This window comes from Geospiza fortis, unplaced genomic scaffold (assembly GCF_000277835.1).
Source record: "Geospiza fortis unplaced genomic scaffold, GeoFor_1.0 scaffold206, whole genome shotgun sequence".
NCBI classification, from domain to species: Eukaryota; Metazoa; Chordata; class Aves; order Passeriformes; family Thraupidae; genus Geospiza; species Geospiza fortis.
In genome coordinates this window covers 7,986,721-8,003,047 of record NW_005054311.1, presented here as the reverse complement: position 1 = coordinate 8,003,047, position 16,327 = coordinate 7,986,721, and the positions used below count along the sequence as shown (strand labels likewise).

The window sequence follows — 16,327 nt, the reverse complement described above, 5'->3', positions numbered from 1 at the left end:
AATAGTGAGAAAAGAAATTTTTCATGGTAAGAAGTGGTGACTGGTCTAAGATCAGTGGAATCAAGAGGAAGTAATTTCAGATTAATTTATCTATCTCCCAGCCACAAAAGTAAGAGTATTATATGTTTTCTGTTCTGTCAGGAAGGAAACATCTTGCCTCTACTCCAGTGTTGAAGACTGCACAACTTCTTCTCAGTCTAGCATGCAGTGAATCCATCTCCCTGCTCTTTGACTTGAGTCTTCCTTACAGAAATTTGAGTCTAATACTGCTTGTACTCTTTACTGTAGTTATGATAACCATATTAATTCCCTTCTCTTTACAGCAATCTTTTTCAAAAAGTAGATTTAAAAATCTTCAATTTTTTTTCATGCTGGTCCTCACAGTACAAAGGAGATAAGTGAAGGAGTAAATGCTGATTAAACTATTGAGAAGATAAATTATAATAAATGGTGGGCAGTTTGATTCCTACTCTAGACATAAGATCTCCTCCCATTAGCTTTCTACCATAACCATGCAGATTTCTCTGTGCTGGGTGACTGGGAGAGAGAGATGCTGTAGTGTTTCCAGAACCTGATTTATTGTCCCAGCATGATGGGACATAGATGTCACAGAGATGAACTGTCTCCTGACGCCTAGATTTCTCCCAGGTGTTGTGCTGTACAACACACCATGTAAATGGCATGTGGACATGACCTCTGGCAGCAAGAAAAATCTTGGTGATTTCACTTTTTTTTCTTTTTTTCTTTTTTCTTTTTCCTTTTTTTTCCTTTTTTTCTTTTTTCTTTTTTTTTTCTTTTTTCTTTTTTTCTTTATTTTTTCTTTTTCTTTTCTTTTTTTCTTTTTCTTTTTTTTTTTTTTTGAGATACCATTATAACTGGATACAGTATTCCTAAAATGTGGAATGGTAGTGACTCATTCACCAATCTTGTAATCTGCTGGGACTTTCCCTCTGTTCTTCTAAGGGTTTTTTTTTTTTTGGTTCTGTTTTTCATGCTCACAATGAGAGAGAGATTTCATTGACTTGTCAATAGCACTTGTTGGGTCTCAGAAGTGCAAAACTCAGTCTGAACAAGTCGGCTTTTTTGAATAGTTCAGATTATTCTATCAAATATGCATTGCTCCACATTTATCTCTGAGTGTTCTGTTGCCCTCGCTGGGTATTTTTAGATCCTTCAGAAATTCTTCACAACCCTCTTTGGTCTCAGCTGATGCCCTGCTGCAATGAGCAACAATAAAAAACCTCTCTTTGCTTGAAGTCTGTAATTTGTAAGAATTAAAAGACATGTTTAGAGACTGGTAAAACTGGTTGATAGCAAGAACAAAAAATGTTTTGGTCAGAATAAAAGACATGAAATTTAAGAAATCTCATATTTTTCAAGACAGATTTTGTATATTCTTAAATTAAAATAAGATCTTCACCTTTTCTTTGGGTATATCCTATATATATATATGTACCTTTATTGGTATGTATTTGGGTGCTTTTCTCTCTGGGTGCTTTTCTGTGCTTCCCTACCTGAGTTGAAAACGGTATGTTTCCTACTATTTTCAGGTCCAGTAATTGTGACAGGTGAACTGACTATTGGATCCCTGCTTTAACATGAGATGAGTCAGCCTCAGCAGGTGTCTGTTTATCTCTGACTGTAATGAAGCATAGGGTGATGATCTCAGATGAAAGTCTCATGCTTTCAGCTGCCTGAGCTGGAGTGGATTAATCACCTTTTGTCTCAAATCCCTGGCAGCCTCATCCATCTGCAATGTGTACTTAGTCTCAGTCCTGCCTCTAACTTGGGATATGAGCATCCTGAGGAAAATTACAGGACTGTAGAGATAGTATCTAAAGATCTTCCAGTCCAGGATCTAGCAAACTGACAGCTGACAAGTTTTCATTATTTCTAAATTAATGGATGTAGGTAACTACTTTTCTTTTTGTTTTGGTGGGAGGATTAGGGCAGAAGGAAATTAGAACCTAGTGACTGCAGTGCTAGCTTGGGTCAAAATGTTCAGCTGGACAAAATTCATGACTCTGGCAGATGCCAGTAATTCGTGATTAGGGAAGGAGTAGGAGGACAAAACAAATGTGATCCTTCCCCCATTATCTTATTCTGGAAATTACAGATTTATCCTGGAAATTACCATTTTCCTGAGCAGTAAGTTGCATCCTTATGTATTTGTTGCTGTTGTTTAATATGCTGTGAAGATTCCTCCCCACATCCATACACTGAATTTGCCTCTCTTTTTTTTGAGCTCATATGTGCTTTGGTGCAAATGACTTCTGCTGCACAGTGTGGAAGAAGAGCTTTGTCTCACTTGAATTTTAAATCTATGACCTGATGACTCTGTGTTGCCACTATAAGAAATAACAAATGATCTTTCCAATTTCCCTATCTCTGTACTGAAGCCTTTCCAATGTTGAATAAAGAGAGTAATTGCTTTGCCCATGATGTTGTTCTTAACCCTATTGTTCTAAGAAAATAAAATACATCCCACATTTGCACACATGTCAAATTCTATAGAAACAGTGCTGCTTATCCCTGTGCTGGTTTACACAGTTGTTGCCTCAGAGTCTCCATGTGATCCCCTTCTCTTCCATCTTATTGCCTGGTACATTGCTCTTTTTTTGAATTTGACTTTTTTTCTTTCATTTGTAAATGTAGGGGGTTTGTGCTTGCTTTGACTGAATTCCCACTTCTGTTTTTTTTCTAGTCTCACTGAGAACATTTAATTTAATCCTGTGAGGGACCTAGAAATGCCAGGAGGTGGCACCTGTAGCAATTGCTGTAGGTACTTCCCTTTCCACCTGCAGCTGTGGCTAAGGATGGTCATTGGATTTCCAGGTGCTGGTTAAAATGTGGTGCAAGGGGATCTGCCCTTTGATTTCTTCTAGGCCCTTCTCAGAAGTTATACAGATGCTCATGAAAGACAGGGAGAATGTGCTTTTCCTTTGCCTAACTCATTGATCTATGTAACATTAAAGTATCTCTGGCTTCGGGGCTTTGGAACTTGACTTAAACCCATCATCTTCCAGCACAGTTTGTTGCTTGCATATCCTTCTCTTCCTCCTGTTCCCCCTCCTTTCTGCTCATTGCAGCTGTGGTCCCTGACTCAATGTGTTCCTTTGCTAGGTATGCAGAAGAACTGGCTACCACGAGGGTCCTCAAGCACAGCTCCGAGTCTGCTAATGGGAATTGTGGAGAAAACCTAGCATGGGCATCCTATGACCAATCAGGTGAGCTCTCTTCTCTTGTTGTCTCACAGACACCTGATAAATGCCTTATCTCAAGTACTTTGGGTTGCATCTGGTAACAAGAGTGCTGGAGTTTCCTCTACTTCATAATGTATCCAGAATAGCCCAGCCCGGGCTCCCTGGTGACAGGCTGGTGGTTTGCAGTCACCTGTGCGTCCTGAGAGCAAGAAGCATATGTGGGCACAGAGGGAGTAAGGGACTGTGGGGATGTGTTGTGTCCCTTTGGAGGCCGGACTTGGCAGCTTCTCCCTGCTCCCTGTGTCCCTGCTGTGGTGCTGTCTTTAGTGGCACTTACGTGTCCATGCAGGAGAGAACGAAGTTGACAATGGCCCCTACTTCACCTTTGTTCTTAGTTTGTCCCAGCCAAAGAGAGGTCTGCCCATAGGCCAGCTGTGGTCAGGGAAGAGGAAAAATGTCTCTTGCACACTGCACAGCAGTTCCTGTTTGTGGGGGCAAAAGCAGAGGACTGGACACCAAAGTGACAGTGGCTAATGTCCTCCCACTAATATCTTCCAAGCTGTCAGCAAACAGGTATAAGCCCTTTTCATTATTACATTTTTGAAGACTGTTTTACTCCATGTATTTTCTGTAAGTACTGTAAATGTAATATGTAACTGGGAGCCTTTGGTTTGGTTACCCTAGGAGCTGAATTTTGGTCAGGCTGACAGCCTGTAGTGAGCCCTCAGCTGAAGAGAGGTTCAGAAGGCTCTTCCCTCCTGCTTCCTTCCAGTGAGCAGGGCTCATGCCTCAGCCTGTTGGGACAGCAGGTGGGATGTATTAAAAGTGACCACTTGCTTTCTTTATTCCGATCTACCCCTGGAATTTCCAGCACAGCCCCAAAGAAACAGAAGCTTGTTTCTCTAGACCGAAGGCTCTGTTTGAAGAACCTGGAAATTTTAGTGAGTTTTAGTCCCAGGGATGCTGTTTGGTTCCTCTTCAAGTGCCAACTCTACTCCCAATTTTCCTGTTGAAAAAGAAACTCATGGTGGAAAAATACAATTTGATCTGCTCATATTTGGCATTCTGTCCTTTGTAAGGGTGTGAGGAAAGGATTGGGAGCAGCATGGGAAAACACAGATGTATGGCAGAGTTTGCATAGTGGTTATGACTCACTGACTGAGCTTAGCTCTTTCTTGTTTGTGTTACTGGCCTGTGCTCCTTCCCTTGAGGTTAAAGCCACAGAATTCCCTTTTAGAGAGCTGGAAACATAACACACAAATTCTTCTACATAATGTGTCTGTCTTTTCTCTGGATGTGATCTGTTTTCTTCAATGCACAGTTTCCATACATAACTTTTCAGTTTTGAGAAGTTTTGCTGGTTTTTACCCACAGGATTAAATACCATGTTGAGAAAATTAAGCTACATCCTCTTTTGTTCCGTGAAACATTTCTACATTTTCAGTGCAACAGGATCACTCGAAGTACCAGAATGAGAAAGCTAGTTCTTCAAAGGAATTTATTTTCTCATCTAGGCTTAGTCTTCACCTCTGTGGAGTTGGTTCATTCTTCCTCTTTTTCTCATATAGTTCCCTCTGGATAGTTAATTTGTACCCTGCTCAATGAGGCAGAAATTTGGATTAAGACATCCATTCAGGGGCTTAACAAAGGCAGGCAGTGTCTTCTGGTTTCTTTCCCAGATAAAGCAAGACTCAATAAACCTCTAGAATACTCTGTATTCTCTCTCAGAAAGTGATGGTGTTGTTTATTTTGGCTCTTGCTGAGTTTTGTAATAATGCCAGAAGATGCATTTCTTGTTTCAGGGAAGGCTTAAGCTTTCAACTATAAAGCCTTCTAATATGACTCCTCTCCTGGTACAAGAATACCTTGAATTCTATTCAGGATTTTAGAGTTACATAGCCTAAAGCTGTTGCTAGAAATACGTTTATCCTTGTAATCCAAGAAAGAGTTGACAGCTGCTTCCTGCCTCCAGTCCTGCAGGAACTGCTCTGTGGCAGACTTTTCTTTGTCTGTGTTCAAATAAGTGAGCTGTCATCTGCCACTAATGCAGAGACTGCAGCCTGCCTTGGCAGCTGTGCTATGTCAGGCTCCAGGATGCCTCATCTCATTTCTCATGTGTTGGGGGGCTGAAGGCATGCACTAGATCTCTGAATTCTGTTTGGGATGGCTGGTGTGGCTGAGAAGAACCTGCCCTGTTGCTGGTGGAAGCACTGGTTCATGAACTTTAGAGAGTTCGTAAGAGAAATCCAGTCAGCTGTCCCCCAAGTCTGTCATGGGAGAAATCTGGGTCTGCTAAGGTTGGAACCAGTGTGCAGAACAGCACAAGCACTGTCTGTCCAAGCCCTGGAGGGGTGTGCTCTGACTGAAGGCCTGCCTTGATGGATCTCTTGCTGTCTAACACCAGGCTCATACAGTAGTGTTAAATAAAGTAAAATAAAGACCTGCATGAGGGATGTTGAAAGCAGAGAATTACTTCCAAAAGCCATTGGTATGACTTTAGTCTATGTAGATATTTTATTTCCAAGGGAATGTTAAATCCACCCTCTTTCCCCTCAGACTGGTGGAAAGAATGTTGTGAAAAGTTAGTTTTCAAGTAGATCACCAAGGTGCTGCCCATTTGCAGAGAAATATGGTCTGTGTGATTCTATTAGAATGTCTTTGGCAACTTAGTGGGATTACTTGAGGATTTAAGCTTTCTTTGGTATGAGGAGAAACAGTAAGGCTGGGCCCAGAGAAGTTAAATCTTGAGGGGAGCTGAATACAGGAATAGGGCTGCCACAGCATTGTGTTCCCAATGATGAGGCTGGGAATGTGTGTCCAGTCTTGCACAGGCTGGGGATGTGTGTCCAGTCTTACACAAACACACATATATCATGGACATGTGTTTATGTGCAGAGCAGCACAAACAGATGCAGTCAGTATTAAAATGAACAGCACCAGTGGCCTCTTCCTCTTTCCTTTTCCAGCTGATTCCAATATATGTTCCAATATATATTACTGGAGTATATATAAGTAAATTAATATAGTATATCAAAATACAAGTTTCTATTTCTCAGTAAATTATTTAAAAGTAGATATAATGTATATTCTATGGTGTTAAATTACATATATATATATATTGATCTATGTAACATTAAAGTATCTCTGGCTTCGGGGCTTTGGAACTTGACTTAAACCCATCATCTTCCAGCACAGTTTGTTGCTTGCATATCCTTCTCTTCCTCCTGTTCCCCCTCCTTTCTGCTCATTGCAGCTGTGGTCCCTGACTCAATGTGTTCCTTTGCTAGGTATGCAGAAGAACTGGCTACCACGAGGGTCCTCAAGCACAGCTCCGAGTCTGCTAATGGGAATTGTGGAGAAAACCTAGCATGGGCATCCTATGACCAATCAGGTGAGCTCTCTTCTCTTGTTGTCTCACAGACACCTGATAAATGCCTTATCTCAAGTACTTTGGGTTGCATCTGGTAACAAGAGTGCTGGAGTTTCCTCTACTTCATAATGTATCCAGAATAGCCCAGCCCGGGCTCCCTGGTGACAGGCTGGTGGTTTGCAGTCACCTGTGCGTCCTGAGAGCAAGAAGCATATGTGGGCACAGAGGGAGTAAGGGACTGTGGGGATGTGTTGTGTCCCTTTGGAGGCCGGACTTGGCAGCTTCTCCCTGCTCCCTGTGTCCCTGCTGTGGTGCTGTCTTTAGTGGCACTTACGTGTCCATGCAGGAGAGAACGAAGTTGACAATGGCCCCTACTTCACCTTTGTTCTTAGTTTGTCCCAGCCAAAGAGAGGTCTGCCCATAGGCCAGCTGTGGTCAGGGAAGTGGAAAAATGTCTCTTGCACACTGCACAGCAGTTCCTGTTTGTGGGGGCAAAAGCAGAGGACTGGACACCAAAGTGACAGTGGCTAATGTCCTCCCACTAATATCTTCCAAGCTGTCAGCAAACAGGTATAAGCCCTTTTCATTATTACATTTTTGAAGACTGTTTTACTCCATGTATTTTCTGTAAGTACTGTAAATGTAATATGTAACTGGGAGCCTTTGGTTTGGTTACCCTAGGAGCTGAATTTTGGTCAGGCTGACAGCCTGTAGTGAGCCCTCAGCTGAAGAGAGGTTCAGCAGGCTCTTCCCTCCTGCTTCCTTCCAGTGAGCAGGGCTCATGCCTCAGCCTGTTGGGACAGCAGGTGGGATGTATTAAAAGTGACCACTTGCTTTCTTTATTCCGATCTACCCCTGGAATTTCCAGCACAGCCCCAAAGAAACAGAAGCTTGTTTCTCTAGACTGAAGGCTCTGTTTGAAGAACCTGGAAATTTTAGTGAGTTTTAGTCCCAGGGATGCTGTTTGGTTCCTCTTCAAGTGCCAACTCTACTCCCAATTTTCCTGTTGAAAAAGAAACTCATGGTGGAAAAATACAATTTGATCTGCTCATATTTGGCATTCTGTCCTTTGTAAGGGTGTGAGGAAAGGATTGGGAGCAGCATGGGAAAACACAGATGTATGGCAGAGTTTGCATAGTGGTTATGACTCACTGACTGAGCTTAGCTCTTTCTTGTTTGTGTTACTGGCCTGTGCTCCTTCCCTTGAGGTTAAAGCCACAGAATTCCCTTTTAGAGAGCTGGAAACATAACACACAAATTCTTCTACATAATGTGTCTGTCTTTTCTCTGGATGTGATCTGTTTTCTTCAATGCACAGTTTCCATACATAACTTTTCAGTTTTGAGAAGTTTTGCTGGTTTTTACCCACAGGATTAAATACCATGTTGAGAAAATTAAGCTACATCCTTTTTTGTTCCGTGAAACATTTCTACATTTTCAGTGCAACAGGATCACTCGAAGTACCAGAATGAGAAAGCTAGTTCTTCAAAGGAATTTATTTTCTCATCTAGGCTTAGTCTTCACCTCTGTGGAGTTGGTTCATTCTTCCTCTTTTTCTCATATAGTTCCCTCTGGATAGTTAATTTGTACCCTGCTCAATGAGGCAGAAATTTGGATTAAGACATCCATTCAGGGGCTTAACAAAGGCAGGCAGTGTCTTCTGGTTTCTTTCCCAGATAAAGCAAGACTCAATAAACCTCTAGAATACTCTGTATTCTCTCTCAGAAAGTGATGGTGTTGTTTATTTTGGCTCTTGCTGAGTTTTGTAATAATGCCAGAAGATGCATTTCTTGTTTCAGGGAAGGCTTAAGCTTTCAACTATAAAGCCTTCTAATATGACTCCTCTCCTGGTACAAGAATACCTTGAATTCTATTCAGGATTTTAGAGTTACATAGCCTAAAGCTGTTGCTAGAAATACGTTTATCCTTGTAATCCAAGAAAGAGTTGACAGCTGCTTCCTGCCTCCAGTCCTGCAGGAACTGCTCTGTGGCAGACTTTTCTTTGTCTGTGTTCAAATAAGTGAGCTGTCATCTGCCACTAATGCAGAGACTGCAGCCTGCCTTGGCAGCTGTGCTATGTCAGGCTCCAGGATGCCTCATCTCATTTCTCATGTGTTGGGGGGCTGAAGGCATGCACTAGATCTCTGAATTCTGTTTGGGATGGCTGGTGTGGCTGAGAAGAACCTGCCCTGTTGCTGGTGGAAGCACTGGTTCATGAACTTTAGAGAGTTCGTAAGAGAAATCCAGTCAGCTGTCCCCCAAGTCTGTCATGGGAGAAATCTGGGTCTGCTAAGGTTGGAACCAGTGTGCAGAACAGCACAAGCACTGTCTGTCCAAGCCCTGGAGGGGTGTGCTCTGACTGAAGGCCTGCCTTGATGGATCTCTTGCTGTCTAACACCAGGCTCATACAGTAGTGTTAAATAAAGTAAAATAAAGTAAAGACCTGCATGAGGGATGTTGAAAGCAGAGAATTACTTCCAAAAGCCATTGGTATGACTTTAGTCTATGTAGATATTTTATTTCCAAGGGAATGTTAAATCCACCCTCTTTCCCCTCAGACTGGTGGAAAGAATGTTGTGAAAAGTTAGTTTTCAAGTAGATCACCAAGGTGCTGCCCATTTGCAGAGAAATATGGTCTGTGTGATTCTATTAGAATGTCTTTGGCAACTTAGTGGGATTACTTGAGGATTTAAGCTTTCTTTGGTATGAGGAGAAACAGTAAGGCTGGGCCCAGAGAAGTTAAATCTTGAGGGGAGCTGAATACAGGAATAGGGCTGCCACAGCATTGTGTTCCCAATGATGAGGCTGGGAATGTGTGTCCAGTCTTGCACAGGCTGGGGATGTGTGTCCAGTCTTACACAAACACACATATATCATGGACATGTGTTTATGTGCAGAGCAGCACAAACAGATGCAGTCAGTATTAAAATGAACAGCACCAGTGGCCTCTTCCTCTTTCCTTTTCCAGCTGATTCCAATATATGTTCCAATATATATTACTGGAGTATATATAAGTAAATTAATATAGTATATCAAAATACAAGTTTCTATTTCTCAGTAAATTATTTAAAAGTAGATATAATGTATATTCTATGGTGTTAAATTACATATATATATATATATATATATATATAAAATAGAAATATAATTCCAGTGTGGATACCAGCAGTAACTGAGCTCAGACACTCAGTCTGCCCCGTAGCTGTCCCTGGATCCTGATCTCACCAGTAGCTTGCACCTGGACATACCCTGAGGCTGCCATTCCACTCCAGTCACCAGCACAGTGCATCTCATACACACAGGTCCCTGGCTGCTGAGCAGAACCCACCCTGCAATGGCCATACACTTCTGCAGCTCCCCCAGAGCACTTCACCTGCTCACCAGCTGGTCCCTGTCGTGCTTTGCTGGTGCTCCAGTTGCTGGCACCACAGATACAGAGGTCCCTGCAACCCTTGGTCTGCTACCAGTTGTTTGCCCTCACACCCTCAACATCTACACAGAATGGAGGTCCTCACCCAGGAGAATAGCTAAAAATGACATTTAATGAGACAACAGCATAGCTGATGAGATGCAGAGCATGGCCAGGTCACTGCTGACATGCAGTGGCCCCTTGATAATAAGAGGGACATTATTTAGACTGTTAGTCCTACATATGGACTGAGCCCACATGGTCTCTGACCCTCTGAGGAAGCTTGAGGCACAGTCAGTGTGGCCACGTTGCAAGCATGTACCTTGTGTAAGTAAAATCAAATTACTGTGCTGGTTCTGGTCCTAGTCTTGGGCAAAACCATACTTGGACATTAGTTCAAGGATTGTTGCACCAAGTTTTCACCTGAGGAAGATTGTCCATCATGACTGAAATTCATTAGAGTGAGGTTCAACCTGTTCTGAAATGAACATCTAGTAAGCCTAGCTGAGCAGGTCATCAGTGAGCTGTCTCTCACTGGGACAAGGGTGGAGTCAAACTGTGTTTCCATAGTGAAAGTGTTGAAGCTCTGAGTGTAGCTTACAGCAGTGTGAAGAGGAAGGGTGATAAAAAAGCCCAGCAGAATATTTATTAATCAGTTCCACAAGCAGAGCAACAGAAGAGAAGCTGCAGCTTGACTGCAGGGCAGATCCATGTGCTTCTTGAGAGCAGTAAACTTTATCATTTCTGCTCTGATCAGGAATGAGGAATGTGAGCAATTTCTTTTCTGTGTTTTTTTCTTTCTGACTGAAAAGCATTTTGAACAGCAACCAACTTCCTTTGTTTTGGGGGGAACTTTGGGAACAAGGGGTGCTGTTTTCAACAAAACACTGAAAAGCAATCAAAACAGACTCTAAATATGACTGCATAATTTATTCCATAATACATTTAAATGGAAATATTGTGGTCAGTTTCCTGAACCAATAAGTCTGAGGATGCAAGTTGCTGCTAAAGCAGGTAGGTTCAGGGCACTCCTGACCCTTGTGCTGTTTTCTCTCTGGAAGCCTGGAGGTCACTGGATTCAAAACTGGGGTTTTCCTTGGTCCCCTATGTGCCAGCTGTCACTTTCAACACTGGTTCGGCTTGTGTCCCACCAGGGCACTGTTTACTGCTCCACAAAGGGCAAAGAATCAGAATAAAAGTATTTCAGGGGAAAGAGAGACTGTTTAATCCCTAGGTACCTACCTGTCTTCTTACGAGGTAATAGCTTCCACATTGGATTCCCCCTCACTTACTGTGCCATGTGACGGATACCATTCATTCCCTTCACTTAGAGAACACTTCTTTAACATGATTTCAAGACAGATTTCAAAGGACAAAGTTGCCCAGTCCTTTGGTGACCTTCTCTTTTGCTGGAAAAAAGCCAGTCTTTATTTTCTCACAGTTTATGAGGCCATGACTTTTTAAATTCAAGGATGATGACAGCAATGCTATATAATGAAAACTTGATCCTGCATGTGAAAAATGGAGAATAGTGATCAGCTTCTTGGCTTTAACTGCCTGGCCTCAGTCAGTTGAAAGCTTTCATCCTTGAAATCTGGGAATTAACACATGATAGACTGTGCTGTCCAACTATGCTCATTGTCTTTCAGGCTCAGGACTGAGGCAGTCTTACCTGATGCCATTGCTATCTCCCTTGAATTAAAGCAAACAATTTTTCAAATGATAGTATTCTTTAAATTAAAAGCAAATTAATTATGAATAGATGTTGTGTTTGTCAAAACTTCCATGTGCCCTGCAATAATTGCATTATGGAGATTTTAAGTTCTGTCACGTGCAGCCTAGGCACACTTCTCATAGCTACAGTAAGCAGAGTAGGGGTGACTTTCTCTTGAAATACTGTTTATGCTATATCACACTGATACATCAACAGAGGGAATAAAAGGCTGGCAGCAGTGAGAATGCAGTCCTACATCTGCTAAATTCTTTCTTATGTAGTATAGTCACTTCAGCACTAGTACACACATGGGCTTCATAAGGCCTGATATGTCAGCAGTCACCTTCTGTACTTCTGTTACACCCAGTTTACCACAAACCCATCTAAATCCTTCACAGGTATGAAATCTAGAGTGGGGCAGCATGATCTGATTGGTTTGTTGTGTGGTTTTTTACTATATGCTTTTTCTTTTCCCCTTGTATTGCATAAAGGTCACTATTTGCACTTTCATTTTTTTAGTCTTCATTTTAGCTTTAGTGTAAGAAATGAACAAATAAGTATGTGTTACATACTTCAACCATAATACAGGTCTATTGGTTTGTTTTTCCAGTGCAAGGAGAGCAGGAAAAGAAGAAACCAATTGTTATTCCTGAAACTTTTACTTGGGGAGGCAAGAGATGTTTTGTGTAGAAAAAAATATTTATTCTACTAAGCACTATTCCTAACGACCAGTGTGGCATACAAGTTCATAGTACTTCAAGTTCATAAACCTCTCTAAAGATAGCATTTAGTTGAATATTTGCTTACCAGCTAGGACTCTGACAACCAGCTTGCCAGACTAACAGCATCATCCTTTTAGCTGACTTCAGTCATAACAAACTGAAGTTTAAAGAAGTTAGCACAGTGTCTGACTTCTAGAAGTGCACAAGTTTAAGACTTTTTGCTGCAAAATAGCAAAGCATGACTCATTGCTCTTCTGCAGCCAACAGTCCACCAGGGACCAGCATTCTTCATGATGTCAGGCTTAACAGCTTTGGCAGCTTGCTTTGAAATCTCCTGGCCTTGTGTGGATGATACATCCTGGACTGCTAAGCAGAAATTTAATTCTTGAGGTTGCTCAGGGAAAAACCTGACCCCTCTCATCCCCCCAGTGTTAGGCACAAGAATTTCCTAGCAACCAGTAATGGAAAACAAGTAACATTTGTCATTTGTCTGGATTGCATCTCCAGATTCTGGTCTGAGCTACATCCCTGGCTGTAGTCATGGTCCTCATACAGTTGTTGTCAGGGAAAGCCTTGGGTGGGATGAGACAATGCTGGACACACAGGCTTCCACACAGAAACAGCTCTTAAGTATGAATATTTGAAGTTTCTGTAGTACCCCAGATTATAGTGCCTCAAAATGGACCTTCACAATGGCTTTAGTGCTAGATAGAAACCACTAAAAGTAAATGCACTCAGAAATCAGGAATATTCAGTGCTGGTGAGAACATAGGAAACTAAAAAGACATCAGAAATTAAATTTTTCTTTAGGTTACCTGGAGCTGGAAGGGGTAAACATCCATAGGTGTGGCCTTTTGGTTAGAAAACCTGGCACACTTAGGCATTTTCAAACACATTTCAAGAGGAAGAAGAAGCTGGTGAGAGCTGTATGCATAAGCCTGATGACAGGAGCACTTGTCCAAGATGAGGGAGATATGTCTTCATTACCTTCCAAGCTGAAAGTTACAGAAGATCCTACTGGCCAGGCTGTAAGTGAGCTACACTTTTGTGTTTATGTCATGATTCTGTAGCACATTTCTTTTGTCTTTCAGGAAAAGATGTGGCTGACAGATGGTACAGTGAAATAAAAAATTACAGCTTTCAAAACCCGGGATTTTCTTCTAGGACAGGTAAGTTCAGACTGAGAACTGTCTCTTCAAAAACAAAACTTCTACTATTATGCTAAAAACTGACAAAAGTGTAAAAAATCCCTGAGAAATAAGAAAATAAGCAAAATTTGTAGGGTTTGTAGGGTTCTTTTAGTACTGCATTTTTCCTCCAACTTATTTTTAAGGCAAATTAATTTGTGTGAAATACTAAATTGGAACCTCGTAGAAGTCTTACTAAATGTACTGTGTTGTTGTTTACATTGACCTGTGACTTCTGCTGAATTATATCACTCCACTCACAGAGATCACTTCAGCTAAAATTTGGAGACTGGGAACAGGTCGTTGGTTGCATATTAACAATCTAGTGGAGAATGAATTTGAGAATGTTGTTCCTCAAATAATGCTGAAGCAAGAGAGCTACCTGACCTTGTTTCAGATTAAGAAAATGATGTTTTCTCCCTGACTTTGGGATTTGCCTATGCATAGTGGGAACAACAATGTGGGGGTGGCTATTAAACTAGTCAGAAGAAGCCACAAAAACAGTGGGGTTTTTGAAGAGTTGCACATGCAAACACATGGGGGAGTATGAGGCAGTTAATGCAAATGACTTATAGTCACTCCCAGAACTGCTGTTCACACTGCAGGGAGTACAGACTGTGATGTCTTTGTCAAATTTTACATCAGATACTTACCAAACTACTCCTTCCGCAACTCTCCTGCTACATGTTCTTATTTGGATACAGAACATGGAAATGGAAATAGTAGTATGAAAACAAATCAGGTTAAGGGGTTTTCAAGACAAAATGTTAGAGGCAGGGTTCCTTTTCATGTCCTTAGCTTGTTCTCATGTTACAGAAAGAAGCAGCTGTGTATTGCTCTTTTTTCCCCCAGCACCTCACATCTTAAAGGAAATGTTATAGATTTAGTATCTAAAGGGAATGTTTATGTTTCTCTTTCTTTGCTCAGGTCACTTTACAGCAATGGTTTGGAAGAACACAAAAAAGATGGGAGTTGGAAAGGCATCTGCTAGTGATGGCTCGACATTTGTGGTGGCTAGATATGATCCGGCTGGAAATGTAGTAAATCCAGGCTATTATGAAGAAAATGTTCTTCCTCCAAGAAAATAACTTTATTTTTTTAAGGTAGTCTTATTGCTTAATGACAAGTGAACCTGGATTTGGACCTAATAGTGTTGAAGGGAAGCCCAATTCAATGAAATCTTTTTGATACTTCTGTTCACATCTCAGTGTGAAGGAAGCAATTACATTTTGCTTGAGTCAATCTGCACATCGGGCCCCTGCTGTTTCTGAGGGGACCTCAGTTTATTTGAGGATGAACTATAAGCAGCATTTCTGAAGGATAACATGGGTAATTTTTTTTTAATTATTTGCATGAACTCTGCGTCAGCATGGGAGTAAACACATGTTGGATGTCTTGTTTTTTTTTTTTTTAACAAACAAATGTATAGCTTTCTGGAAACTGAAGATACCAGCTTGTAATTATATTATGTACTCCCAGCTGTCCAATGCTTTTTAATAACTGTACCTTAGTTGCTCTGTCTTTACTCCTGCTGTTGTGGGACCTACTCTCTACAGATGGAACACATGCAAAACTTCCTGTATGAAAAGTACATGTGTAAAATGTAGTGGAATTCAGACCTGTGTGTTTTTATTAAGAGGATCTCGCAGAACACTAAAAGGCTGCTGGCAAAACTGTGGCCATCAAGCAAGCTGTAACTAATGCATGATCTAAAAAAAAAAACCACTAAAATTTTTTAATCCCATTTTAAATGCTGATATGTAAAATATGTTTGAGATAGGTATGTTTTAAGTTTAAAGTGCATTCTACACTTTACAGTATGTACCTTGTATTATAATCAAATTGTTTATTTCCGTTGCATAAAAATAAGATTCTACTTTTTTGATATTTATGCACAAAAAAGTTTCTTTGACAGTGTACTTTGGATTTTGTTTCTCAGTAACTTATTTGTATTTTCTAAGGAATATCTTTTAAAGGTGTCAGGCTATACAGGCAATAACATTCCCAGATCATCTCATCTCCTTTAATAATGTAACAGTAGGGTTATTCACATTGTCATATTTAAGAGATGTTTGCTCTTTATTCATATTATTCAATAATAGTAGTATTTCACGTGATGGATTGATGCCTTGAAAACAATGAAGATTAAATTTCCTTAAGAACAACCCAAGCAAAAATTCTGGGGACACTTTTCTCTGATTAAATGTGGATTGGGCCATTTTGGCCAGGTTCATATACTCTGCTTCAATTTGAGGGTTTGTTTTCTTTGTAAAAGGTTCTCTTGACTTTTGCTGGGATTCAATATGCCATGATCTGGTTCATGGACAGTGCCATTACAGAAATAGTTCTTTTTGTTTACACAGTTGTAATAAACTGCACTCTTATGGCTTGATTATATGTCACTGGGATGCTGTTTGTTACAATTTTTTTGGTGTAACCAAGAATTTCACACATATCATGAACAACTGAAAAATAAATATTTTTGAATATGAACTACTCAAGCCTTTTCTGTTACCTGATTCTTTGTCAAATAATCATCATATTTTATTTCCAGGACATGAACATATGACATTATTTCTTTTCTAACACGGGGGGAAATAAAAGCAGCAACTATTCTAGTCCAGGAAAGAAAGAAGAGAGCTTCTAAGAGAGGCTAAATCATGCAGCAGATGATAAATCCTCACTTGATACAAAGACTGAGCAAAGGGTTGAGGCTGAAAGC

The 16,327-nt window shown here is 40.8% G+C and overlaps 1 protein-coding gene across 1 annotated transcript in view; it reads left to right on the top strand.

The window, feature by feature from the left end:
* Window positions 1-16,106, top strand: part of GLIPR2 (GLI pathogenesis related 2) — a 28,556-nt gene extending 12,450 nt beyond the window's left edge. The window contains exons 3-5 of the mRNA XM_005419380.3: window positions 3,124-3,227; window positions 13,510-13,587; window positions 14,533-16,106. Of these exons, the coding sequence (XP_005419437.1) occupies window positions 3,124-3,227; window positions 13,510-13,587; window positions 14,533-14,693 (343 nt within the window). The 3' untranslated portion in view covers window positions 14,694-16,106. The remainder of the gene's footprint in view (window positions 1-3,123; window positions 3,228-13,509; window positions 13,588-14,532) is intronic.
* The last annotated feature ends 221 nt before the right edge of the window (window positions 16,107-16,327 follow it).